Here is a 26,972-nt window from a genome sequence, read left to right on the forward strand (position 1 = left end):
ACTCTTAATATACCACTGTTTATAGCCTATCCTGCTCCAATATTGCCCAAAAACATTAAAATAATAAGAAAGCAAACTTATTTAAAGTCATTCAGATGTTCTATAATGAAAACAGAGTAGTTTATTAACAATTATGAGATACCCTTGGTATTGGTCTAAACTATTATTGAAAATGTGATTCAGACTTTGTTTTACAACTTTCTTTTCTGGAATCACTGAACATATCCGGTGGCTAGTTAGATTTAACGTGTTGGTTTTACGTGGTTGAAAACACTAAAATTAAGATGAAGAAGAATTTCATTTAAATTAAGATGACAATTCTAAGGAATTCAACTTAACATATTACACTATATCAACGCTAGACAACGACGGTTATAAATCATGGTATACAAAAAACACCCAGATCTATCTAGAAATGAAAATAAGATGTGTGCATGGCGGACGGTGGCAGCAGCAGTGAAGCGTGACGGCAGCGCGGGGCCTGTGGCTTTAAGAAGCCCTCCTCCCCCTCCCCCCTCGGAGCTGTCAGCGGCTCTCTGCTCTTAAACCGTGCTGCTGAAACCGTTTATCCCTGTTCAGGACTAGCAGCCATGGCTGAAATCAAGACAGGAATATTCGCGAAAAACGTCCAGAAAAGGCTCAGCAGGGCACAGGAGAAGGTGAGGCGCAGCGGGAGTGTAACGGGGGGTGGACTGTGTAGTGCGGGATCGCTCACGCCAAGCGTGTGTTTGTCATCGGGGCAGAGATGCTGTGCTGTTCGGGGGGAGCTGTCCAGCGTAGCGTTGGTGCTCGGTGTACGAGCAGCAGGCCGATTCCTCCAGCATCACTTGACTTGGCCGCTTCCACGGAGGATATCAGGAACCACTAGAATGATCAAGGACACAAACATCCCGTATAGTTGAATACTAGCCATACGCATTATCTATCATTGATTGAGTATTGATGAATCTAATGTCACACCGTCTAGGTGAGAACAGTGTGCAGGCTATAACCCCCCGCACTACCACTAACCGTGCCGCTCAGAAGCATTGCGTTACAAACCCAAGCTTCAATTCTGACGAAATGTACAGCGCTAATAATAAACACAAATAGCCCGCGATGTGTTCTTGTAATAAGTCCATCGTGGGCCGGAGGATGACATGTCCAACGGTGTATTACACCTCGATATGTCGACATGAATGACATTTCCACAGCTCGACGTCCCACGCCGCAGGCCCTAAGACGAACTGCTGCTTGTATGTCATGTTACCCAGGGGAACGTCTTATTTGATCTTATCTAGCGGTATAGTCCTAATTTGACTGCAAGGTCGGCGGAAGGGGAGCTGAGATGGTGGTGTTTGGGGTGTGTGTGTGTGTGTGTGTGTGTGTGTGTGGGGGGGGGGGGGGGGGGGGGGGGAATGCCCTGCTCTGCGCGCTGCAGCATGACGTCAGAGATGGGGGGGGAGTCCTGTTCTTGTCAGAGACGTCAGTATTCGTGCGTGCGAGTGTGTGGGTGTGTGTGTGTGGAGCCGTCTATATACTATCTACTTAGTGTAGTAGGAAGGATAAGCAAGGTGTCATGGGGGGGGGGGGGGGGGGGGGGGGTGGTTGCGAAACCAAAACAAATCTCTACTTTCACCCTCAGGGTTCAAATCATGAAGGAGACGATGGATCACAGCTAGATTCTCTCCCGTCCATATATGTGTATTGATTTTACTAGGCTTAATTTCTTTTTTTGTGAATGAATTTACTGGTTAGGTAGTGTAACATCTCTCGCTCTCTCCTTGGTCTTTGCCAATAGCAGAGTCAGAGGATCGGATTTCCTTAAATATGCTATTGTGGGAAGCTGCTTTATATAGCCAATAAGCCCAGATTTTGTCTATTCTTACAAATTAAATACAGAACAGATCGTTTTACAGCAAGCCAGGATATGTAATATAATACTTTCACCATTTGGTACCATGAGTACACATATTTTTAGCAGGGGTTGCCACAGTGGGAATTTAACCACTAACCCTGGTAGTGGTAGCGTTTTATGAATATACCTCTCCCTCCTGAAGACTAAATGACCAGCTGTGAAGAGAGAGAGTGAGCGAGAGAGAGAGCTGGAGAGAGAGAGAGGGGCGAGAGGGAGCGAGACAGAGACTACTTCTGAGATTAGGATAATGGTGAGGGGGATGATGATTTTGAGGCTGGTGGTGATGATGATGGTAGTAGTGGTGGTAATGATGGTGATGATGATGATGATGATGATGATAGTAGTGGTGGTGGGGATGATGACTGGTAGTGGTGGTGATGATGATGATGATGATGATGATGGTAGTGTGTGGGGTGGTAATGATGGTGAGGATGATGATGATGATGATGACGATGATTGTAGTGGTGTGTGTGGTTTGCTAACCTTTAGTACCTACTGCCTCTTCCTAGCCTGAACAATCACTGCCTCCACCTTTAACCCCCACGTATCACACATTGATTCACATTGTCCTCATGGGAACAAGTAAAACACAAACTAGACACTAGTCACAGTTTAAAGTTGTTGAGGAGAACCCTTTATTCAACAGGCGTAGAGTAAGTAAAGATACTGGTACATGTCTTCAAGGAGCCATGGTCAGATATCCAATCCAAGTAGGCCGGCAGACTTGGTTCACGTTCACAACGTCAGTGACTAGCTTTTATTATCGCCCAGTTTGAAGAAGCACCCTTAAGATATCGGTACTTTCAAGGCAAACTAGCACTCGCTCTTTCCAGGCTTATGCTATACCTTTATGCTACATGTCGCTATGTGTTCCTTTGTGCAGCGTCTTTACAACAAGTCAATCCATGTTGTAAATAATTGATAGATTGCCTCACTGTTAGATAGTGTTTCTGGAAGAGACACTGATAAGGTTCAGAGATTCGAACCAGTCCCGAAATTTGTAGTAGTTTGTAGACGTATTTATTTTTGTTTAATTAAGACACAGACCGTTTTGGCGGTATTTTGCTATATTTAATGACCGGTTAACGATTTGTTAGCAGAGTCAGACAAGTTTCTAGATTATAGCCTCACAGAATGGTAAATATTCCTCTTCAAGCACCAAATATATGACTTTAATGACGAAGGAAGGAAGGTTATCAGACTGATGATTATGTAACATGCAGACCCTCAGATCTGCAGGAGGTTTTAGTGCTTGAGTTTTCACATGGATGTCTTGATAAATGACACCTGCCACCTCTGCAGGAAAATTGACACAAAGGAGATGGTGTCTAGTTCTCCTCATGTTCTCCTGTTACCTCGTAAGAATGCCCTCTCATTGGCCGTATAAAACGCTCAAACTGTCTACTGTCGTCTCATTGGCCGTATAAAACACACAAACTGTCTACTGTCGTCTCATTGGCTGAATAAAGCACCCAAACTACTTACTGCTGTGTCGGTGGCCAAAAAAAGCAACCAAACTGCTTACCATTGTTTTATTAGACAACAACCAAATGGCTTACTGCCTTCTAATTGGCCCATCCGGCATCCAAATGGCAGACTGCCACCTTATTGGCCAGATAAGGCCCCTGCTCCCCAGGAGCCTCTTGAGCCCCAGGGGAAGGTTACGTCCCGTTTTATGACATCCGGAAGAGGTTCATCGATAGTTTACCATCCGGTAACCAATACTATAGTTTTTATTGGGGGGCAGAGCTGTTCTCAGCATCCTGACAACATTGTATAAGAAGTCATTTTGTCAATGCTTTGGACAATCCTTGCGAAGCTCTTGGAGAGACTTCAACTCCAATCTGAGCCCTCGGATGATTGTATGACTATTGATTTTATTTCATGTTTGTTATATACGTTTTTGTACCTTTATTTCTTAAATATATTACACTAATTGTTATAAGTTCGGAAGGCTCTTTATTCCTACTCAGTTTACAGAAACGATTGACGTTGGTCCAATATTCCCACCACTGCATCTACAGCACCCGAACCGCTTTCTGTCTTATGGGACAAATACAGGTTATGAGAAGTTCCTCCTCAAACAGAATGGCTGCTACAGAACGGAATGTAAAATAGTTCCATATCGATAGTCTTATGCTAACACGAAAGCATGACTTCGACATAACACCAGTTCCTTCAGATGTTGTCCTGACGCCCATGTAAGGCAACATCCACCTTTGGTGTGCTGGCCTGTTTATTGGCTGTCTAGGAAGAGGCTCCTGTGGGTCGTCAATCACTAAGAGGATTGGAGTGCTAGGGGGTGGAGCCAGCAGGTCTGAGCTGCTCCCGGAGATTAGCACCGTCTTCACACCTCTTAGACCAGAGATTTCACTGGTTCTTTATTTATAAAGGTGTTGTTTCGGTTGGGAAGGGTGGTGGATTGCTATACCTGCCATTTGTATTAAACTGGACGGAATATGTATATGAAATGTTGTCTTATTAGCTAATTTACAGTACTGTTATACTGGGTTATGCTCCTAATTAAGAAATCTAACCTCCAAACTGATTTTATTTGACTATCGATTCATCTTTACTTTTGGCCTTTAACTTTTCATCCCCTTAATGATAATAACAAAAAAAAGAATAGCTAAATAATGGACAGACACAAATACATACAAACATACATGCATACTACATACATAAGTTCACACATGCATATACACATACATACATACACACATACACACATACATACAAACAAACATACACACATACATACATACATACAAACAAACTAACACACACACACAAACACACACACACACACACACACACACACACACACACACACACACACATACACACACACACACACACAAACACACACAAACACAAACAGATTTGGCGAGTTTGAGTGAATCCAGATTAAATATTGCCCTAATTTTGTCCAAACTGTGATCATCTCCCCAGGTTCTTCAGAAGTTGGGAAAAGCAGACGAGACCAAAGATGAACAGTTTGAGCAAGTCGTCGTCAACTTCAAGAGACAGGAGGTGAGATGAAAAACGATTCATTGTTGTTTGTACATGACTTATTACGATGTACACATGTATTGTAGTAACATATTCTGTAACTACATATTCTTCAGTTTTCACATACCTCTCTCTCTTATTTCTCCCTCTCTCCCTCTCTCTTTTCTCTCTTTTCTCTCTCTCTTTCTCTCTCTCTCTCTCTCTCTCTCTCTCTCTCTGTCTCTCTCTTTCTATATATATTTTTTCTCCCAATGTACAGAAGTACTAAGTATCCTATTTGATATCTTGTTAGGAGGATCTTCTGTGCATTACGGCCAATCCTGCACATGTATGTTCTTTCCAAGCAGAGAATAACAAAACCTGGAACAAAATGTTACACAACCTAATATGGCTTCAGATTAATATAACATGTGACAAAGATACACTTGTGTACAGTGTGTCAGCACGGACATTTATGTGATAAAAATATATGAAATATGTAAAATATTTAAATTTCTCTATGTGTGTATGTAGCAGGTGTCCTTAAAGGTAAAATATGAGGGTTAAATTGGGTCGCAAAGATATACAGAGAGAAACAGTGGGAAGCAGAAATTGTAGGGGGGGGGGGGGCTAAACTCACATGGTCATGTGATGATGGAGGCGTAAACCCCCCCTCCTCTTTCCTCCCATCAGTCCGAAGGCTCCAGGCTGCAGAGAGAGATGAAGGCCTACATGGCTGCCATTAAAGGTAAACACACACACACACACACACACACACACACACACACACACACACACACACACACACACACACACACAAACACACAAACACATTTATGTACACATGCACATGCAAGCAGTAATTCATGCATGCACGCACACAAAGGCACTGGCAGTGGCAAATGTACATTGGCATACGTACGTCCGCATACAAACACACGCATGCTGTGCACACACACGCACACACGCACACACACACACACAGACACACACACGCACACAGACACACACACGCACACACACACACAGACACACACACACACACAGACACACACACACACGCACACACATACACACACACAATTTGAACTGGGCATCACGAATTAGAACAGGTGGTCTAACAGCTGAAGGGTTCTGGTTTGAATCCCCTTTTCCTTGCTGTGCCCATGTGCCCTTTAGCAAGGCAGCCACCGTGTGTGTTTGTGTGGGTGTGTGTCTGTGTCTGTGTTTGTGTGCGTGAACATGTATGTGTGTTTCTGTATGCGTGTGTGTGCACATGTTTGTGTGTTTGTGCTTGCTTGTATGTGTATGTGGTGTGTGTGTGTGTGTATGTGTGTGTGTGATGTTTGTGGCGTGTGTGTGTTTGTGTGTGCTTATTAGGGCATAAAATGTAAAGCACATGCTTAACCCCAGTGATGTACTCTCCGTGTAGGTAGCGTCTCTTAAACACACGCCACCTAACCTGTAGTTCCTAACCTCCTGATTAACCGGGAGGGACGCTGTCTGACCAATGGGCTGTGTATGTTTCGCAGGCATGCAGCAGGCGTCCATCAACCTATCAGAGTCTCTCCATGAGGTGTACGAGCCTGACTGGTATGGCAAAGACGATGTCATGGTCCTTGGCAAGGTCAGTCCAATCATATTCTGAACCCTCTGATATCGCTATGGCAACCCTAGACAAGACACAATGGTTTCAGTAGAGTTCAACTTAACCCTGACTACATGCTGTTGAGTAACCTGAATCATGACAGAAGGGTTTTCAATTTAACCTTAATAGTTTTAGGTAATGCTATCAGTAACTGCTCATGATTTGCTAACAAGGGAAGATTAATGTATACTCATGCGCTCACCTTGTAAACCAAACCTTACAGTAATCCTTGTACCGACACAATTCCATTTGATCTAAAGCTGTTGTTTGGAATGTTCCCCAACAGGACAGTGATGCATTGTGGGAAGATTTCCACAATAAGCTGGTGGATTCCACACTGCTCAACCTGGACGGCTACCTGCAGCAGTTCCCTGACCTCAAGGTGAAGTCCCACACTCAGTCGCTCTCATTTAGTTGTAGGTGGGAAGTGTCTAGACTCTAGAGGACATTTCTAACACATGTGTAAGGCTTGAATGGTCGGATCTGACAGAAGCAGGGGGTCTGACGTCAAATCATCAAAGCTTGACAAAATAATGACAAATGCACCACTTTTCACTTTACTTTCTATATATAGGGGCAGGGTTTCTAGTGAATTACATATTCTATCTAATTCCAGTCTCACTTAGTAAAAATATCTGTGTACACTAGCCGTCCATTTAGTTTGCTGTAAGAGCCGTTGTGTTCACCTTGTGGATGTTTTTGGGTTGTCACCGTGTTGTTCTTCCTCTTTTTCATTGTCATTTTAATTTAACGATTAAAAGGAACACGTTGTACTTGGTGGCGTTCCCGCCAAATCACACACGGCCGACTGTTTTCTCTGTGTGAAGGCGCTAAGTCGCTGGTCCACTGGTAGTGTCGTCCGCTGGATCAATGAATGTGATGGGTAACCAATGGGTTGGTGTCTAGACCAGGGTGGCCAAGAGGAGCAGGAAGCTGATCGACTACGACAGCGCTCGCCATCACATGGAGACGCTACAGGCGTCGGGGATGAAGAATGACCGCAAGATGGTGAAGGTGGGTCATCAACACGTCGGCCATGCCCACTTATTCGTACAGGACGCATCGTTACAAAGAGATGTTAAAAGACCCTTTGACGCCAGGGAGAAGGGCTTCATTTGAACTCAATTAAAGGGTCTTTTGAAGGACATTGCTGGTGTCCTTTTAAGTCACTGACAATTAGTGCATTTTTTCACAAGGTTTGTGTCTTCAATAATTACTCTTAGTAGCTATTAGCATATTGAATAAGAGTTGTTGTGTATCTTCTGATAAATGTTCTTTATATTTGAATGAAGCTGATAATGACAGAAATGAGTTAACAGTGTTGTAAACTAGAGGCTTCTGTTTAACACTTGCTTGGTTTGTATTCCTGTTTTCCAGGCAGAAGAAGAGTTGAAAAAAGCTCAAAAGGTTTTCGATGAACTAAACGTTGGTCTCCAAGATGAACTGCCCACACTTTGGGACAGGTGAGTGTGTGTGTGTTTGTGTGTGTGTGTGTGTGTGTGTGTGTGTGTGTGTATATGAGTTCCATGATTTTAAGAGGCAAACTGAAGTTCTTAGTTACTGTGAAAGTGTGTTGAATATATTGTATAAATTGGTGTTAAATATACTGTAATATAATAATATAACCCCTATATCACTTACCTTACTGGTGCTTACAGTGTGTATTGATCTCTTTCTCTTATTTTCTCTCAGCCGCGTGGGGTTCTACGTGAACACGTTCAAGAACGTGACCAGCCTGGAGGCCAAGTTCCATCGGGAGATCTCTCTGGTGAGCACGCTAGGCACTGATCCAATCTCTTGATGAACACAAGCCATTATTGTATAAGAAAACTGGTCCTCATAGTCCAGGTCTCCAGATGAAAATTCATAGAAAATGTATTGTGAGGTGTTCAGATTTCATTTGGTGGTAGCTGAACCCCTTAGGTGGCCGAGGGGAATCATGTATCAGTAAAAGTGTTAGATGGAGCCCATAGCCAAGAACAACAGATATTCAGCTATGTGAATCTGTAAAAAACAGTTTAGAACAATGCTAAACCCTCTGCTTTTCAGTGTCTCCATAAGTATAGAACAACCAATGGTATTTAAAACGACCCTATGATAAAGCTACGAGTGCAAAACAAATGTAGCTGCTTCTAAAGGTATGTCTTACATATTTGCTGTCCTCTGTGAATCTTGTAGCTCTGCAAGCAGCTTTATGAAGTGATGACAAAGCTTGGGGAGCAGCATTCAGACAAGATGTTCACCATCCAAGGAGCACCAAGGTTAGCTTCTCCCTAGCATGCTACAGGGAAGTGTCACTGGGATTTGCATTAGCATTACTATCTATATCATCTCTTTCCTATGGTTTACTATCATAACTTGATTTAAGTTTGTGTCTTTACCTACCGTAAGTTTTTAAAAACACAAGCTAACGTCATGAATTGACAGATCTTGTCAGAGTTTGACTGAACATAATGAAAGGACATTCATTAATAATGTTTCAATATTTTAAATAGCTACTATATTGATAAAAAAATTCTAATGAAAGGGATTGTCTTACATGACTTGCTGTCTTTTATAGGCGTTCTTCTAACAGGCCGAAGCGGTAAGGTGATTGTTAGTCTAGTTGTAAAGACACCGTCAGTTGAATGCTAGAAGATTCACTGGTCGGCTCTGTGAATCGATTAACATGTTCCCCAAAACCCACCCGATTGGTCCAATTAATTGGTCTGTTTATGGCAATCATATTATCAGAGGATTACCATAAACCAGATTGTTAGTTTGTCGGTAAATGCACTTATTTCGTCTTTGTCTCCCGGTTCAGTTCCACACTAGCAGTGACTGTTTATCCATTGGTTCCTCTTAAGCTAGTACCCCAACAGTTGACAAACCAGCTCCATAAAGTCCTGTAGGTTATTCTGTCAGCATGGGGAGCTGCTGGGTGACGCTGGGATTAACCTGTCGTCTCTATGGTGGTCTCCAGTGATTCGGGACCGCTCCGTCTAGCCAGAACCCCGTCCCCGCCCGACGATGATGAAGAAAGTCCCCCGACCAGCCCGGAGATGGGAACCAACCACATGCTGATGCCCCATTCCCCCGGACCCCCACGACCCAAATCCCCCATGCAGGTACGACCCAATGGAAACTAGTGTGGTGTTTAGGCAGAAAACTGGGGCATCGGATAAAACACATACCTGTAGTGTAACAGCTGACGTTAGTTTTAAAGGTGACATATTATACCACCAGGTGTGAGTGTGATTAGCCATAACAAGCCGTTTCGAAAATCGGCCTCTTCCGACATCACAAGTAGGCGTGTCCAACTAGATGTATGCTTGATAGATCAGTCTACCAGCCTACCCAGTGGACCGTAGCAAACGTTGCTCATCTATCCGTCATACATCTAGGTGGACACACCCACTTGTGAAGTCAGAAGAGGCAGAAACGGCTTGTAATGGCTAATCACACTCACACCTGCTGGAATAATATGTCACCTTTAAGATACGGTTTCTTCCATTAGTTCAATACCAACCAAATGCTCATTGTTGTTCATCATATTTATCCAACATAAGCTTCCCTTAAATCTCCCTACTTTGGAGATCTTTCATTCTGGTTCTCTATTTCTGTTGTCTTAGTGCTATCTCTTAATGTTCTCTCTTCCTAATCTATGATTTAATGTTCTATGGCTTTGAGTAATGTGTGTCGAGAGTTAGTAGCCTATTTAGATTAAGCAGCCTACCTAGAGTTAGTAGCCTATTTTGTCCTAGCCTACTGTCTTGACTCCAAAATTGAGATACGTCAGGCAATTGTCCGTAGAATGTATGAGATTAAGGCAGCGGTATCGTTGTTTGGTCACTGGTCTATGCAATGTTTTGTTTTTGCTGTTATCAGACATATTTTCTTTGCGGCTAATGTTAGCCTGTTGCCTTTTTAACGCTTTTTTGCTGCAAACTATTGTCTTTATTTGGTGAGTGGATATGTAAACTATTCAGTCTTGTGCGTAGAAAATTGAGCATAGCAAAGTGTATAGCCAGCTATCACTTTGTAATTTAATTTAAACGTTTGGTTTTCCTTTCCTTCTAGACGTTTACTATGTTCAAATGTATTTGTGAAGATATAGTAGACATATCTATTGTTGTTGTGAACTACAAAATCATTACCATTTCCTCAAGTTACATGCTTGAGGCCCATTCGTTTCTCGGTGTCTCTTCGTAGCATGTTTTCCTTGTTCTCATTATTCCTCTGTCTCTCTCCATCTTCCTCATTTGTGTTTTTACCATGGTAAGTGACATTCTTCCTTGGTGCTAGCACTCTTCCCTTCGTAGCTGTTGTAAACCAGTAATAGACGCATTCTACCCATTCATTGTATCTCTTCATTCGCCATTATGAAAACAACACTCGCCATTATGATGTTTTTATGTCGATGTGGTGCACCGTCAACAAAATCAAAATGACAGACAGACAGACAGACTTACAAACAGACAGACAGACAGACAGACAGACAGACAGACAGACAGACAGACAGACAGACAGACAGACAGACAGACAGACAGATAGATAGATAGTTTCCCTGAGGGGAATTTGTAACAGCAGCAGAGAATAAAATAAAAAATCAACATTAATAGACAGGTAATATTAAAATAAAAACAAATGAAAGTCTAGGAGAGGTGCCTCATCCGCGGTTCAGACGATAACTGGTAACACATTGTATTTGTCTCCTCCCCCCCAGCCGAGAAAGGGTCCCCCGGTGCCTCCTCCCCCCAAGGCCACGCCCACCCGGGAGGTGGCCCAGGAACAGATCATCGACCTGTTCGGAGGGGACTTCCTGCCAGCACCCACGCCCTCACAGGTACGACCTGTCAGCAGAGATCTACTAATCGGTACCAAGCAAGGTCTCTTAGGGTGTTAGCGTTAAAACACAACACAGCCTCTTTGTTACTCTTCATTTTATAAGCACCAAGTGTAAAGTTCCTTAACATAATGAAGATACTTGGTTTTGCAAATACAACTTACAGGTAGGACCGCTAGTCGATGCTGCCCTCTAGTGGCCAGTGAGTTAAACGAGACAAATCGTTTTTCAGACAAATTACACGGAGGTATTTCAAGGAGGGGTTGGGATCAACTGTGTGATTTTCAACAAGTATTACTACTCAAATAGTACCACTACAGTATCAGTTAGTAGGCTGGTGCTGGCCACCTTCAGACAGCCTGTATGAGGACGGTTTGAGCAAGGTTATAGTATCAATCTGCTGGTCATCTGAAACCTGGTACACACATAGCTTGGATCACTATCATATACATTTTTATTGTTGATGTATATTGTATGTTCATAATCCATACAGTGTGTGGTGCATCCAATATCAAGTCTGTGTAGCATATCAGTATGTCTGACAGTTTTCTCTCAGGTTAAACCATAGAGACACAAACAATTTTTTTAAGACTGATTACAGGGAATTATAGAGCATTACATAGTTACGGATTGGCTTGTGATGTGGTTAGCGAACATGATGTGGTTAGCGGCGTGCTAATGTCTCTGATGCGTGTGTTCTCTCTCGACAGCCCAATGAGCGACCAGGAGAATCACTCATGGATCTGGACTTTGATGCCTTCCAGCCGGACGACAGCGTGTCGCCCATACCTCAGGTTCTTGCTCTTACAAAGCTTCCGATCTAAATTCTAGGTTTCCAAAAATGTGTTTTCAGATGAGAGTCCAAGGATGGAGAGGGATGGGTTATCCCCATGGTTCTGACCCACACTACTTTGTGATACTTTCTTTTATAGATCACATTGTCGTTCTGTAGGAGCGTTATAAAGAGTGATGTTGTTTATGAAATGTGCCACACACCGTGTTGCTGGTGTGCCATCATCACCAAATAATACATTACGATAGGACGCAATAAACAGTATCAATCCCTGAAAGGGAAATTAGATGCTACCACATATATACACGCGGGACATAGAAAACAGGCATGATAAGAGAAGATGTGCTTTGTAAATCCCAGATGGGACATTCTGGAACACTTGACAGTTGGGAGACTAACAGACACACACACACACACACACACACACACACACACACACACACGAATGCAACAGTTAAGAGCAGTTAGTAGGAAATCTGCAACTGTTGCTAGGAAACAGTGGGAGATTCTAACAGAAGGAAGGGGAATTATAGAGCGCTGTTCTTCTCATCGTATTAAGGATGAAGTTAATTAGTCTGTTCGTCAGCTGTGTAATTGACGAGACCTGATTTCCTGTTCCTGTTTCTGAGTAGTTTCAATAAACCATGCATCTGGTCACCACCGGAACAAATTAGCTTCTATCAGCAAAACCGCTGAGTTTGGATTGAGGATGGGGGGGGGGGTAATGCACTTAAATTTCATTTGAAAATGGATGTACGGCTTACACTTTATTTATTAAAAGTTAAATACTAATGATTGGATTTTACACCTAAAAAAAATATCCACATGCCTTAACCTTATCTCACCAGCAGATGATTTGACTGATTAAACAGTTTGTGTTCTACAGTAACAGTTTAGCCAGCCTATCTATCTATTAATTGATATTTTAACATCGTCATTATCAATATGTTTCCCCCCCCTGCAGACAGCTGTCCCTTGGGATATGTGGTCGGTGAGTCACCGTAGACATTTATTCTACCCACAAACCAGTTTTAATTTCATGCAGAGAACTCAGCCCTAGATATATGTATGGTTTTTGAGCTAGTTATAGCAAGTTATTTGTACAAAAATACTGTTTTTCTTTTCTTTCAGGGAAGTGCTCAACCAGCACAACCTGTAAGTGGTCACTCACAATCGCGCAAAAAACATTCTTCACAAAGAACACTGCTCATTTTTTATTTCTCATTCGATGTAATCACAGTGTATGTATATAACCATGGTGACTGTATGCTAGTCATCTCTGTTTGTTTACGATGGAACTATCTAGATACACACCTGCACACCAACTTCATCATCCAAAGGACACTATTCACGTTTTCGTTTTGGTCCGATGGGCTCACGGCTTTGTTCTGCTTTTGGATCGTAGACTTGTGTTTCAGAAGCCTTTAATCCTCATGGTAGGCCCAATATCAAACTACTATCGTCGTCAAATTCAATCCAAAAGCAGAAGAAATGCTTTATTGCTCCCAGTTCAGTTTAAACGTCACGTAATTCAACTTAGTCACTTCTCATCACCCATACATGCATCTGAGCAGTGGAGGGGGGGCAGAGGTAGAGGAGAAGGGGCGGGGCTGACACAGGGGGTGCTGGTGGCGATGGGCGGAGCCTACAGCAACGTATCGTCCAATTTATAACCCTTTTAATCCCCCCAACCCCAACCCCCCCGCTCCCACACACACACACACACACACACACACACACACACACCCTCCCCAACGCAGGCGGCCGACAGCGGCTTCGGCTTCGTGGCGGACTGGTCAGCTGACTTTGGCGGCGCCGGCGCTAACGGAGACGGCCCTGTGGCCCCGGCAACAGCGGAGAGCGCCGGGTGGCCCGAGGCCTCCCCGCCCCCAGGGCCCGATGAGGCCCAGGCCTGGCACGCCGGGGGCGGTTGGGCGGAGCAGGAGCCGGAGGACTCTGCCGCCGCAACCCCTCCACCCGCAGCAGAAGAAGCTCCACCCGCAGCAGAAGAAGCTCCATTGCAGCCCTCGGAGACGGCCGCAAGCCCGACGTCGGCCGCCCCTGTTGAGGTTAGCGGCCCGGCCCCTGACCCCATCACTAACCCCGGCTTTGGTTTCCCCGCAGCAGGGGGTGACGTAGCACTACCGCAGGGGGGAGGTCCCACGCACCCAACTGGTGCTGAGGAAGAGGAGGGAGAGGAGCAGGGAGCGGAGGAGTGGGAGGAGGAGAGGGAGGAGGAGGAGCTAATGGCCAGGGCGGCAGGTGGAGGTCAGACAGGGGAGGAGGCGGGGCGGGCGATGGAGGACAGGAGGAAGTCCACCCCGGGGCTGATCATCACCAACGAGCACGGAGAGGAGATCGAGGACCGCACGGAGGGCGGCGGGGCGTACGGGTGGGGCTCCTGCTCCTCCGAGGACTCCGGCTCCGAGTACGGGACGTCCGAGGAGTGGGGGGGCGGAGGCCAGGAAGAGGGGGGGTGGGCCGGCGGCGATGCCGACGAGTACACCCCAAAGGGGTCCCACGGGGGCTGGGAGGCGGACGACGACGGGTTCGTAGCGGACGGCTTCGCGGCCGACTGGTCCCAGACTCCCGGGGGTCCCGCGGAGGACCAGAGTCCTGACCCGTCAGCCCAGGGGACGGGTGGGGGCGCGGTGAAGGCTCCGTCGACGGAGTCCCCCGCCGCTGGCGGATTCACCTCCGACCCCTTCGGCGACACGCCCGGCGGAGGATTCGACGCCGATCCTTTCGGCGGCTTCGAGCGAGACCCCTTCGCTCAGGAGACCGGGGGATTCCCGTCGGACCCCTTCGCCGGAACCCAGGGAGGAGACGCGCTGGGGTCGGGGCCGGGGGCGTCCCCTCCTACGAGCGGACCCCCGGGGAGGTCAGGCCTCTCGGTCACCTTCGCCGACACTGAGCCTGGGGTTGGCGGGGGAGACCCCGCGGCCGGGAGCGATCCGTTCGGGCCGTCCCCCGCAGGCGACGCGTTCCTGGCTGATTTCAACTCTGACCCCTTCGGCGAGGGAGGAGGAGGAGGAGGAGGAGGAGGAGAGGGGGGCGGGGGCACTGGGTGGGACAGTGACCCCTTTGCCGAGGGATTCAAAGCCTCCTTCCCGGACGCCGGCGGTGCTGACGGCGTTGGCGTGGGGGGCTGGCAGGAGGTGGGCGCCGCGGGCGACGGTGAGGATGAGGATGACTTTGGTGAGTGCGGCGACACCTTCCTCCCAGAATCCTCGGGGGGCCCGGACGCCGCCGCCTATGTGGTCGTCCCACGGCCGCACAGAGAGCCGGAGAGCTCGGACATGTCCGAAGACGAGGCCGCCAACAAGCGCTATGGGAGGTTGTACCAAGATATAGAAACAGAGAAGGACGAGGTACTTTGACCGAAACCCAAACCCCCGTCTGTTTGTGGTAGCCTAGAGAGACTAGCGCTCCTAGACCCGAGGACTCAGATACAGAACCCCCTGCCTTTGTTCCCGGGCCACCGAAGCCTAAAGAATGAAGACATTTGGTGCGCCCCCCCTCAGTCCTGCCTGGACCCTAGACTCAGACACCCCAACCCCAAACCCCTCCCTGGCCTCACCCCCAACATCCCCTCAATCTCCCCGACTGCTTGCTCTTTTTCTCTCTCTCTCTCTCTCTCTGTCTCTGTCTCTGTCTCTGTCTCTCTCCCTCTCCCTCTCTCTCTCTCTCTCTCTCTCTCTCTCTCTCTCTCTCTCTCTCTTTCTCTGCCTCTCTGTCTCTGTCTCTCTCTCTCTCTCTCTCTCTCTCTCTCTCTGTCTCTCTACCTCTCTCTCTCCCTATCGCTCTGCTTGTCCATTGGTCCATCCCACACATTTTGCATTTGCATCCGATTTCAATTCCAATGTCACCAAGCATCTCCCAGCTGTTGTTTGCGTGGACGAGCTATTAACTTGTGTTTCTGGTTTGATTTAGGGGACCAATGCTTTTAATGGATTTGCTCAGGTAACTAAGACTCGCTAGAAAACCAGGGATCCATGAATGCTTAACTTTTTTGAAATTTTTGGCTATAATGAGTACAAATATAATCCTAGTTAATAACATAACGTTGTATCGTAAAGGATAATTCCAATAATTCCAGTAATATATTTTAAACTGAACTAAATTAATGACTTTATTTCAAACTTAAAAATTCACTTTTCTCTGATACCTCTATATGATGCTTTTAAACATGATTGAAAACAACAAATATATACATTTATAACGAATGGAAGCAAACACAAAAATGTGTTGGAAACATTAATACTAAATGATATTCCACTAACTGTATAATCACATCATCAGCCCCTTACTAACATGCATGGTCTCTTATTCCCAGCTTGTGTTTCTGCCCGTAATATTCTGTCTTTACATATTTTGTTTTCACCATTCATCCTGAAGGAGGAAGCTGGATCCTCGTTCTTTGCAGACTTTGATAACATGGTGAGTCTACCGTTGATTACTTCAAGTTAAAGAGACATGTATAAGGTCATATGTGTCACATCAAACCTGTAGCAGTCTAACACTTTCTCTTTGGGTCAAATTTGAACTCTGCAGGACAAACATTTAAAACAATCCTTGTCATCTTTTTTTAATTCTGTAACTGTGAGTGAAAATCAAACATTTAATATTACCATCTCGAAATGGACTTGCTTATTTCCCTGTAGATTGTTGAAGTTATTACTTTTTTTTCTTCACTCGTTATTTGTTAATTTGATGCGATTTCATGTCAGGATGTCAGGAACCTTTCTTTACTCTGTGAATGTTAACCTAAGGATTCATTCAGGCTTGAAGAGCCATTACCTTTAGCTTTTACTTTGATAACCTAAACTAACGTAAAAAAGAACCGTCACTAAATCAACGGCCCGCTTCACGGCGCTCAACACTCTACAATAAAGTCTGGTTTAACCGACACCTTCCCTTGGCTGTGGGGTACAAGAAGGACAGCGGGGACGCGCTCAAAAGCCCCCTCAGCACCAACGCAGCAGCCCCATTGGTCGATGGAGCGGCCGCCGAAGCGCCCGCTGCGACGGTGTTGGCGAACGAAGAGGACGAGCCGCTGGTGGAGGCTACCTCCCCATTGACGGCTGAGGCAGAGGGGGCGGAGCCACGGGGCGACGTGCCGGAAGATGTCACCGCAGCAACGGCAGAAGAACAGGTGGATCAGTCCAGCGCCGAGGCCCAGGTGGCGGAGGTTGACGCCAGCCCGACGGAGACAGTGGTGGTGGAGGAGTTGAAGGACGAGGTGAAGGAGGAGGTGAAGGAAGTAGTGACCGAGGAGGTGAAGGAGGTCACCCCCACAAGTCCAAAGGAAGAGGAGAAGCTGGCTGTGAGTGGGATGAGTTGTCAATTCTGTTCACCTGCTCCTCCCCGCTGATGCCCTGTCACCCACGCTGTCATGTTTACGTGCATCGCCGTGACGATCAGCTTTTTTTAAACTTTCACGTCATCAGCTTTATTTCCGTCATCAAGCTCATCGCCGTCATTTTCATTATCCCATCATCTTCGCAGTCATATTGTTCCTCATCTCCATCATCATCATCATCATCATCATCATCATCATCATCATCATCATCATCATCATCATCACTACCATCATTGCTATAAACCTTCCTTATCATTAATCCATGGTTTTCTTTTGTGTAAGGATTGTAAGATGTCCAAGTTTTGGTGCTCATAATCATCATCCATTTTATTGGATACTGTTCAAGCTAAATCCTACTTGGTGGAAGACTCATCATCCAATAATGTATCTATAAAATACAGTTTAATACAAAGATAACAAATGTACAAATGCCAACATTTTCTTGCTGATTTCAAAACGTTTCCTATCATTCTACCGTGAATGAAACCGTGTAAGGATTCTGTCCACTACTAATATGATGCTGTGTATCCAGTCCCCAGTGTCTGCTCCTGTGGAGGTGGCTGTCCCAGAGCCAGACATTATACAGGTACGTCTCCCCCACCTGATGGCATTAAGTTGAACTCTCTTGGATTTAGGGTAAAGGCTATTTTTGGTAAAAGACTACTGCAAAGTTTTAACCTATGTTTATTCAGTTGTGTGAACTCTTTGTTAACTTCATTTAGATCCAGTTGTGTTGATACGTTTTACTCCTTATTTAATATTTTATGATAGACTTTTCAAGTCGATGTAATGCAATTAATGGGATACCAAATTTAAATAGAAACACATATAACAACTTTTCAGCATAACCCATTTTTCACAAATAATATTTTCCACAATCTCGATTATGCTACTACTATTTATTCATTTTAGAAATGTCTTTCTAGTTCATTTTAGATGCATGGCATTAAGGATCGGTAAGGCCCAGGTAGCCATTATAAGGATGCCAACAGGCTGAAGAAATGGGGCATTGAACCCAGAACCTTTTTCACCTTGAAGCTACACAATCCTGACCCCATGCGGTTTGTAAACTCTCCACTGCTGTGTTCCGTTATGTAGATCCCCACTGCCGAGGAGGACAAGATGACTTCATCCAGCGAAACAGACCCTCTGGTACAATAACAATACACTGTGTACCAGTGGCGTATGATAATGACTGAGTTACTAACGCATTGTCTAGCTTTTCATCGCATTTGGGAAATGCATCACGACATGGACGCTAACTCCTCCTTTTGAGATAATGAATGTTTGCCTTGTGTGTAGGAATCTGCCACGACCCCAGAGGAAAGGAGGGAGAGCCCCATGGAAGACAGCTCGGTAAGCGCCTCCTCGTGTCCGATCCTCACCTCATATCTGGCCCAGCATTACGGACCAATCTAAACAAAAGACTCTGTGTACAGTCGCTGATGTTTGTTACTGCTGTCTGTACCGTCACCAAACAAACCCTGTTTCCAACATTCAGCATTTAGTCAATTTATTGCTTCAATGCATTTTAACAACTAAAATACACGTTTGTAGAGAAGATTCCTTAGGTACTATCCTTTGAAGTGTGGAGCACACTTGCCCAACCGTTGGCCATCTGAAACGTTTGGGGAGACTCAGCTGACGTTTGGGTGTGTTCAGCTGTGTTGGATGCTTTTGGAACCGTGCAGACGGTGTCTGGTCCAATTCAACATTCCAAGTCTGAGAGTGTTGGCGGGTTGGAGACTCTGAATGGTTGTTTGCTGCTAGTTGTGTGCTGCTAGCACACAACCTGCAAATCAGCGCAGTGTGTGGGAGGGGCAGACCAGCGCCACGAGACTAGCGCCACCCGATGTTAAGGAGACTTATTACACCTCGCGCAAGAGCAGAACGTTCTGTGTAGTTGGCAGTAGTCTTCGCGGTATCTTTCAATGCAACTCTTCTACAGGTCAGTCGAGAGGCAACGTGGTCGGAAGGAGGCAGTTGGCCATTGGTTTGAGTCTGCGCTGTGTGTGTGCCCCTTAAGTGTAACAGGAAAACTGTTGAGTGCAGATGTGTGTGCTTGTAAGCATAAAAAAGAATCACATACTAAGTACAGGCCTGAATTAACCTGCCATTGGGCTCTGGGGCTTAGAGGTTTCGTAGGCCCCCTGAGCGGGGATCTCACATTGAAGTTGTGTAAATTAATTTCCGACATTTTGCCGTTGTCGACGGGGGGGGTTGGACGAGAAATCCTCTAGTGGCCCCCATTTTCTCAGCTCATGATAGACCTCTGATCTTTGTAAGCCCCAAACAAAAAATCACATTGTCTTGGGCCTACGCCAATCGGGGGGCCTATCATGAGCCAGTATAAAAACATAAATAAAAATAAACAAAAATTACTGCAGCTCATGATAAGCCCCCTGATCGTCGTAGGCCCTGGGGCTTCAGCCCAGGTAAGCCCGCGCATTAAGGCGGCCTTGACTAAGTATACATAATTATGAATGTCTGTGTTTGTTTTTATCGCCTAGAAAACGATGCCTATCCCTTCCGTGGTGATTGAACCTGCGTCCAGTAACGAGGGTGATGACGACCGCGACGTGGACATCATTTCCCCCGTCGCCGCCATCAGTGACAACGGCGTCATGGCGACAGAAGCCAAGGTGTCCGGAGCCGCCGCTGGTGGGCTCCCCGACGGCTTCCTCTACAAGGTGAGAACAACGGTCCAGAACCTTCTAGAGCTTTACAAAAACCCTTATCATATCATACTATCAAACTAAGGAACCCTTTAGTACTCACAGAGCCTTCTTCATTTTTGAATGGGCATAAACATCCAACTACATGACCAACAGGTGGAGACGATGCACGACTTTGAGGCGGCAAACTCTGATGAGCTGGAACTGAAAAGGGGGGACATGGTTCTGGTGGTGCCCACAGCCTTACTGGAGGACCAGGTCAGTCACACATGTTGGCAAACGAACATAGCTCTGAATGAAATACAAATTACTACAATAATTAGTTTTGTTAAACAACTCTTTATTATTTTGAGATTTTGTGAAATAATAAGTGATTTTATGTTGTGGTCTGGGACATGGATACAGTGGTCCGACAAAACGATATGTCAAATCGTCACAGACCAATTCTATATATAAAATTAACCAATATATGAAACAATAATGTATAAATGATATTCTAACGGCCCAGTGACCACCTTGGAGCGCTACCGTCACTGATCCAGCTGTGTTGTGTGTGTGTGTGTGTGTGTGTGTGTGTGTGTGTGCGTGTGTGTGCGTGTGTGTGTTTGTGTTGTTCTGTAGGATGCCGGCTGGCTAACAGGGTTCAAGGAGAGCGACTGGAAGACGCTCGGGACGGCCGCCCCTCGAGGACTTTTCCCCGAGAACTTCACGCAGCGGGTGGACTAAAAAGGGGAACGGATCGCCCGGGAGTGGGAGAGGAGCGACCGGGAGGGAGAGGAACGCATGACCATGCTTCCCAGTCTTAAAACATGTAGCTGTGTTCTGAACTCTGCTCGTACCACCGGTACGCAGCAGGGTAAAAATAACAACCGGTGAATCATCGCGGAAAAAACGTAACTTTAACCTCCGAGAAAAACCATACAACAGTATAAGAAACACTAGTATATACTCCAAGTTAGCAAAGAAAAACAAAAACAACGACACAAGCATGAAGTGATTAATAGGTCGATCCCTCCTTTTGAATCCGAGAAATGTGTTTGTGTGTATGTTGGAGGAACATGTAAGAAGTGATGTGCGTGTGTGTGTGGTTGTTTGTTTGGGAGCATGGGGACCACTACACCACCCAACCCCACCCCAACCCCCGACCCCCCCGTCTCCCATCTGTTACCAGATAAAGAAACCGTGGAAGATGTCGTCCTGATTGCTAACGTGACCTTCTCCTCTTCCGCTCCGAGTGTCTTGTTATTGGTTGCGACGGAGCAGCCCAGCAGTCCGTATCGATGTGATCTCTCTTTAACCCTTTTCACCTGAGTGTTTACATGAGGCATTTCAGTGTTTCTTTGAATAAAACCGTTGTTACGTTGTTACCCAGCAGCCGTTGTTAGTGTAACGTTGTCGTGGAAGCGCCGCCGGGATGCGGCAGTTGGTCGATGACTCGGGCGCTCGATGCGTGGAATGGTGCGTCGGCAGTCATTGAGGTTTATTTTTTGCGGTGCTTTTGCCAAAATGAATTGATAATAACTATTTGGTCGTCTGAGCATGTGCGTTTTAACATGCAAAGGATATATCTCACTCTTGAAAAAGTAATAAAAGCGTATCTTCCTGGTATTAAATGAATCGTTGTATATCTTTTGAACCCATCCCTATTTTTCCTCCTGAATAGATGTTTATATCATTTCAAGAGATCTGCATAAGATAAACTCTGTGCTCATATAAATGTACCTTTCTATATTTGAGTTTGTGTTCACGGGTACACGATGTTGGAGTGAAAAATAAACTGATATGCAGCTATGTGTTAAATTGTTGGACTTCACACAGTTGGGACTTTATATATATCCGCAGTCCAACTGTGCAGTAGATCAATGAGTATAACGTCACTTCCTCTTGTGCTAATGTAACCCCTTTCCATTGAATTTTTGTGATGTACATACCCTGATTATTTACCTAAAGGCAAATAAAGATTAAATCACATGTTCAAGTTATTATTTTCAATGCTAAATATTTAATTATCAGCTAAATCGTTTTAGAAAAGCAATTTGCTAATAGGCATCTTATAATCTTTGCTTGTTGAACATTCTAATTGATTTAACAGGTGAAACGGATGTAATGGGTTCAACTGATGAAACGGTGCTTGTGAGATTAATGATCAATCTGATTCGAATATTTCAATTGAAATATTGCATTATCATTTCAATATTTATTTTATTAAGATCAATGGTTCATTATATTTATAAATATTTTAAAACATGGCTCAAATTTTAAAAGAAAACTCTTGAACGTCAATTCTGCGCAAGGTTGTTTTAAAACCCTCACAAGATCATTGTTTGTTTAGTGCCACCATGTGGTTAACTGATAGAATTACAGTAAGTATACACTTTATGACCATGAACATTTGACCCAAATATACAGAAGGTGAAGCAGATCAGAGGTAACAAAAGAAACAAGAAAAGTGACATCTAGATGAAGCCAAGGATATATGATCGTTTATCATGCTTGATTTGTGATTGTGTTTATTTAAAGTCTAACCCTAACCATAAGGGTTAGTAATGGGGTTTGATACCTGTAAAGATTATTCAAACTTACGTTTGTACTGTTCTTGTAGTACAGATGCGGTGAGTAACAGGCTTGGAACCAGACCGTTCGAGAGCTGACGATAAGCCACCAGAGAAGATGTTTAACAACCGCCATGCATGTAACCTATATAGGACAGATTCAACATGTTGAACGGATATTTATATTGAAAAGGGGACTTGTTTACTGATTACATTACACTCACATTTGCCCTTAGTACTCGTTACTTCTATACATGGCACCTAGGTTTGGACAACTTTTGTGTTACAGTTGTGGAAACTCCATAACATTGAGTTATGGTACTAGAGCCAAGGTCGTAACATGGTGAGGGTTAACATGTTCAGTGAAAACTTCACAGCAGCTATCAACAATAAACGTTTAATTAAAATCGATTTAATAACAAAGGTAAAGTCCAGTCGAAAATATTGTTTGCTGAATGATATGATAAAATTATGATTTAAATGAAACACTCAAAGTTACCAACAATTGAGTGCAGAAAATAATTAGCAATCATAGAGAGGGTTTAGTTATATATTTCCGAGACATTGTAGACAACATCCATTTAAGGATCCTTGGAAGAAATAGTTTTATTTCTATCTCTAGCATTCCACTCCAATCCATAACAAAGGAAACCAGGAAGCTGGCCACCGCACACAATGGTACAAGAACTGGCTTTAACCGGCTGTGATGCAGCGCCTCACCTCTCCCCTCCTTCCCCCAGCGACCACGAGGGACAGGGAGAGCTGGGGTCGATGGGGGTCTGTGAGCCTCCAGAAGATTTGCCAGCCGTGAGATCATAACCCCTAAGCCTCCATAAAACAGAGAGAGAGAGAGAGAGAGAGAGAGAAAGAGAGAGAGAGAGATGGCATGGGAGAGAGAGAGAGAGAAAGAGAGAGAGAGAGAGATATATTGCATGGGAGAGAGTAGGAGAGAGCGAGAGAGAGAGAGAAAGAGAGATGGCATGGGAGAGAGAGGGAGAGTCGAGAGAGATAGGTACAAAAGTCACAGAGAGAGATGGAGAGGGAAACATTTACCATCAAGTCCAGGGAGAGCACCAGAAGGGAAGAGCCTGCATGCGAGCCTTGGTTCGAACAACACAGGAGCCAAACAAGAGTTCAGTATTTTTGGACTGTTCCCCTGAATGTGACAGTGTGCTAGGCTGGGGGGGCTTAACAGTGAACTCTATCGCTCCACTATTAAAGACCACGCTCACCGTTGGCCTCCAGGGAAAGAGGGACTGAAAGGGAAAGAAATGGTTTTAGGGTTACTTAGCCACACAGTGTGCCAATAGAGGCTGGGTCAGATTGATGGTAGAAATGAGGACGGTTTTACCCACAAACCAACCTGCCTGTTGAGAACTTCTGAGTTTAGGTAGAATTGTCCCTAGGGGTTGGTTCCCAAACCTTGTTTCCTGAGCTCCTCCTGGCACAAAGATCTAATAGGATAGGAAACACACTGACCTCCTCACAGCGTGGTTCAGCACTGCAGTGCATTAGATGGGCTGGCAGACAATGTTATCACTGAAGGGTCCCCGGGGCCCGACGACCATCCAAGGACAGTGAACCAGGGTCTAACCAAGTGAGGTTGAGTATGCCCACAAGGCTATTTATGACCTCCCAGGACCCCATGCACACACACACACACACGAGGCAAACACAGGCTCTAATCAGCGGCTATGTGGGGCTGCTGTTCCACCGGTCAAATGAACACTTTCTCATCTCCCATTAGGCTCTTATCAGGGCCGGGAGTGAAGTGTCCTGTTAAGTAAGTCTAGCACCGCCTGGTCGTCTGTGGACCACACCAACACATTCTCCTAGCTGACTGGACGGCTGTTGGCTGAATGTGTGACCGATCGGCAGGACTGGAATAGTTAACTTCAGCTCCGTATCCTAAACTTATCTTGTGAGTCATCATCATCATGGAAACACCCACCTGATGCCCACAGATCTTACTACCTGTACCAGCCGTAAATCATTGTCATCGGTGGGGTATTTTACTCAGGGTTATGCTCATAGCTTTGTGGATATATGAATGTATCGGAAACCCAGATGGATAGTGTGTGGAAGAGATGAAACACGGTAACTCGAAACAGATCATTGCAGTTTCATCTTACATAGTCAATATAATATACATAAAAGATCTCAGAATAAACACTGAAATAGGTTCACTTTCACTTCATTGCTGGATTACAGTTTACATATGGAATATACAGGCCTCCATTAAGAACAACCGTGGCATGCAACATTATACTACATTGCTGTGCATACCAGCTGCAGGGGTCTGGTAATGCCCTTGAGGTGCCCAGGGAGGAACGTGTGGAGTTTGATGTGTTGTCCCAGCAGCGGGCGTCTGCGGTCACTCTGGGAAGCCTGGCTGCCCCACCACTACTGTCTGCACCAGCTGCTCCGCAACAGCTGCTGGTGGGTGGCCTGGACTTAACCAGACACAGTGCATGTGGCTGCAGAACCAGATTCATAGCATGATGTCACTGCTTTAGTCTTGTAGTGCCATTGCCTACGGTATAGGCAATTTGAGAAACCAGCCAGAGTAAGCTCGAATTTGAAAATATCGACCTTATTTTCAGGCCTCCCTCTGAAATCAATCCCCCAAACACGTGACTAGCTTGCTAGCTTTAGCAAGTGGTGTGCCTAGCCTTGTGAAAAAATCCGGTCATGCAAAATGAGTGCATGGGCAGAGTGAGCGCTTGTAGCCGGGTAGGGAGGTAGACAGACAGGTGGGCCATCCAATCATTTCATTCGGGCCAAATGGAATGATTGAACAGGCTTAGTACAGGCCTGCTACAGCCACAGGTACCAGATTTGTTTTAAAAAGATTGTCAGAGTATTTGGTTTATTGATTCCAGCACAATGTTATAAGGATTTTAACATATATGGAAATCAATGCTTCTAAAATATATTGCCTACCCTAGCTTTAAAGTTTAAATTGTAGAACCATTTCAGACTCATGGCTCATGGATGGCTGTAAGTGGTAGAGATGGATGGGTTGTGGTGCTGGTTGGGATAGATAGGTGTGGTTGGGTTCCTTGGTGCGAACAGCAGTGTGTTATTGTGAGCTCCTGGTAGTTGCCAGAACATCAACCTCATGCCCCCCCCCCCCCCCCCCCATACACACACACACACACACTGATAAGAGCTCCATGTCTGGGTGGGCTAGGCATCCCATAATAGGTCCGGTGATAATTTGTAAGTGGGCTGGCTGCCACATAGCTCCGCCATCATTAGAGAATGAGTCACATGAAAGGTGCGGTGTGCCAAATACTGCTGTCAATCAGTAGCAAAAATACCCATAATCATTACTCTGTCTCGTCTCATATTTTGTCTCTAACATAGGTTTGCTGTAACTATAACTGAATCAGCCACCATGATCGAGTTTTTTCTAATTATATAGGACACCGTAATGAAGAGGAAACAATCCTTAAGTGCTTTCCTGTGTGGTCCAACTGGTGGAGCATTGCACCACCACTGCCAGGGTTAGTGGTTTGATTCCCACTACGGGCCATCATTGTTTGCAGTCATAGTATTGTTAGACATCAATAGGTAATTGATTCCCTTTTAAGGTAAACTGAGGGCTAGCACCCAACAGATTTCTTTGAATCTATTACTATTAATAAGGGAATGAAATAACAACAGTAGACAGGTGTTGTTAATCTCTTCATTTCCCTGAATCCCACCAGCAACTGAAGGTGAGGAAGGACATCCAGAGAAGGGATGGAGATGGCATCCTGTAATCTAACCAGTAACGGGCAGATATAGATCAAATTCTAATCACTCTAGTGTAGTCACACTTGATTCAGACAAATTATAAATAATAATGAATAACAAAAAACTAATTTGATAATACCAAAGCAGTAACGGAATCATTTAATTCATAAATCAATCATTTAAAGCCAGTATAGGCGTCATATGGGCCCATATACCATACAACAAACTATAAACTGACTGTTTGCCATTCTCTACAATAACACAAAATACAGCAAACATATCAGTTGATATATCAATATATTAAACCCAATAGTTAAGAAATGCCTGTGTTAGGGCGAAGAGCGCTGATACATTATGGTTGTGTTGGTGCTCTTCCAAACCCTAATCAGATGACTTCACAACCTGTCCCTCCACACCCTGGCTCTGGTCCCCACACAGGGGGATGGGTGGAACATGGTCCCTATCCATCCTGGTAAATATTTGGCATA

The 26,972-nt window shown here is 45.0% G+C and overlaps 1 protein-coding gene across 1 annotated transcript; it reads left to right on the forward strand.

The window, feature by feature from the left end:
- Nucleotides 1–590: 590 nt before the first annotated feature.
- On the forward strand, nucleotides 591–20,917 carry amph (amphiphysin; the record flags this gene model as incomplete). The annotated part of the gene is made up of 24 exons (XM_079750610.1): nucleotides 591–659; nucleotides 4,850–4,930; nucleotides 5,582–5,636; nucleotides 6,421–6,515; nucleotides 6,823–6,918; nucleotides 7,443–7,550; nucleotides 7,914–7,999; nucleotides 8,229–8,304; nucleotides 8,715–8,797; nucleotides 9,499–9,643; nucleotides 11,242–11,361; nucleotides 12,072–12,155; nucleotides 13,119–13,145; nucleotides 13,286–13,309; nucleotides 13,915–14,223; nucleotides 14,428–15,169; nucleotides 15,257–15,525; nucleotides 17,091–17,369; nucleotides 18,049–18,102; nucleotides 18,615–18,668; nucleotides 18,819–18,872; nucleotides 20,027–20,206; nucleotides 20,348–20,449; nucleotides 20,813–20,917. 24 exons carry the CDS (start codon nucleotides 591–593, stop codon nucleotides 20,915–20,917), a joined length of 3,297 nt encoding a protein of 1,098 aa, XP_079606736.1.
- Between the last annotated feature and the right edge of the window lie 6,055 nt (nucleotides 20,918–26,972).

This window comes from Pollachius pollachius, assembly GCF_949987615.1.
Source record: "Pollachius pollachius genome assembly, chromosome: 14".
Classification (NCBI taxonomy): domain Eukaryota; kingdom Metazoa; phylum Chordata; class Actinopteri; order Gadiformes; family Gadidae; genus Pollachius; species Pollachius pollachius.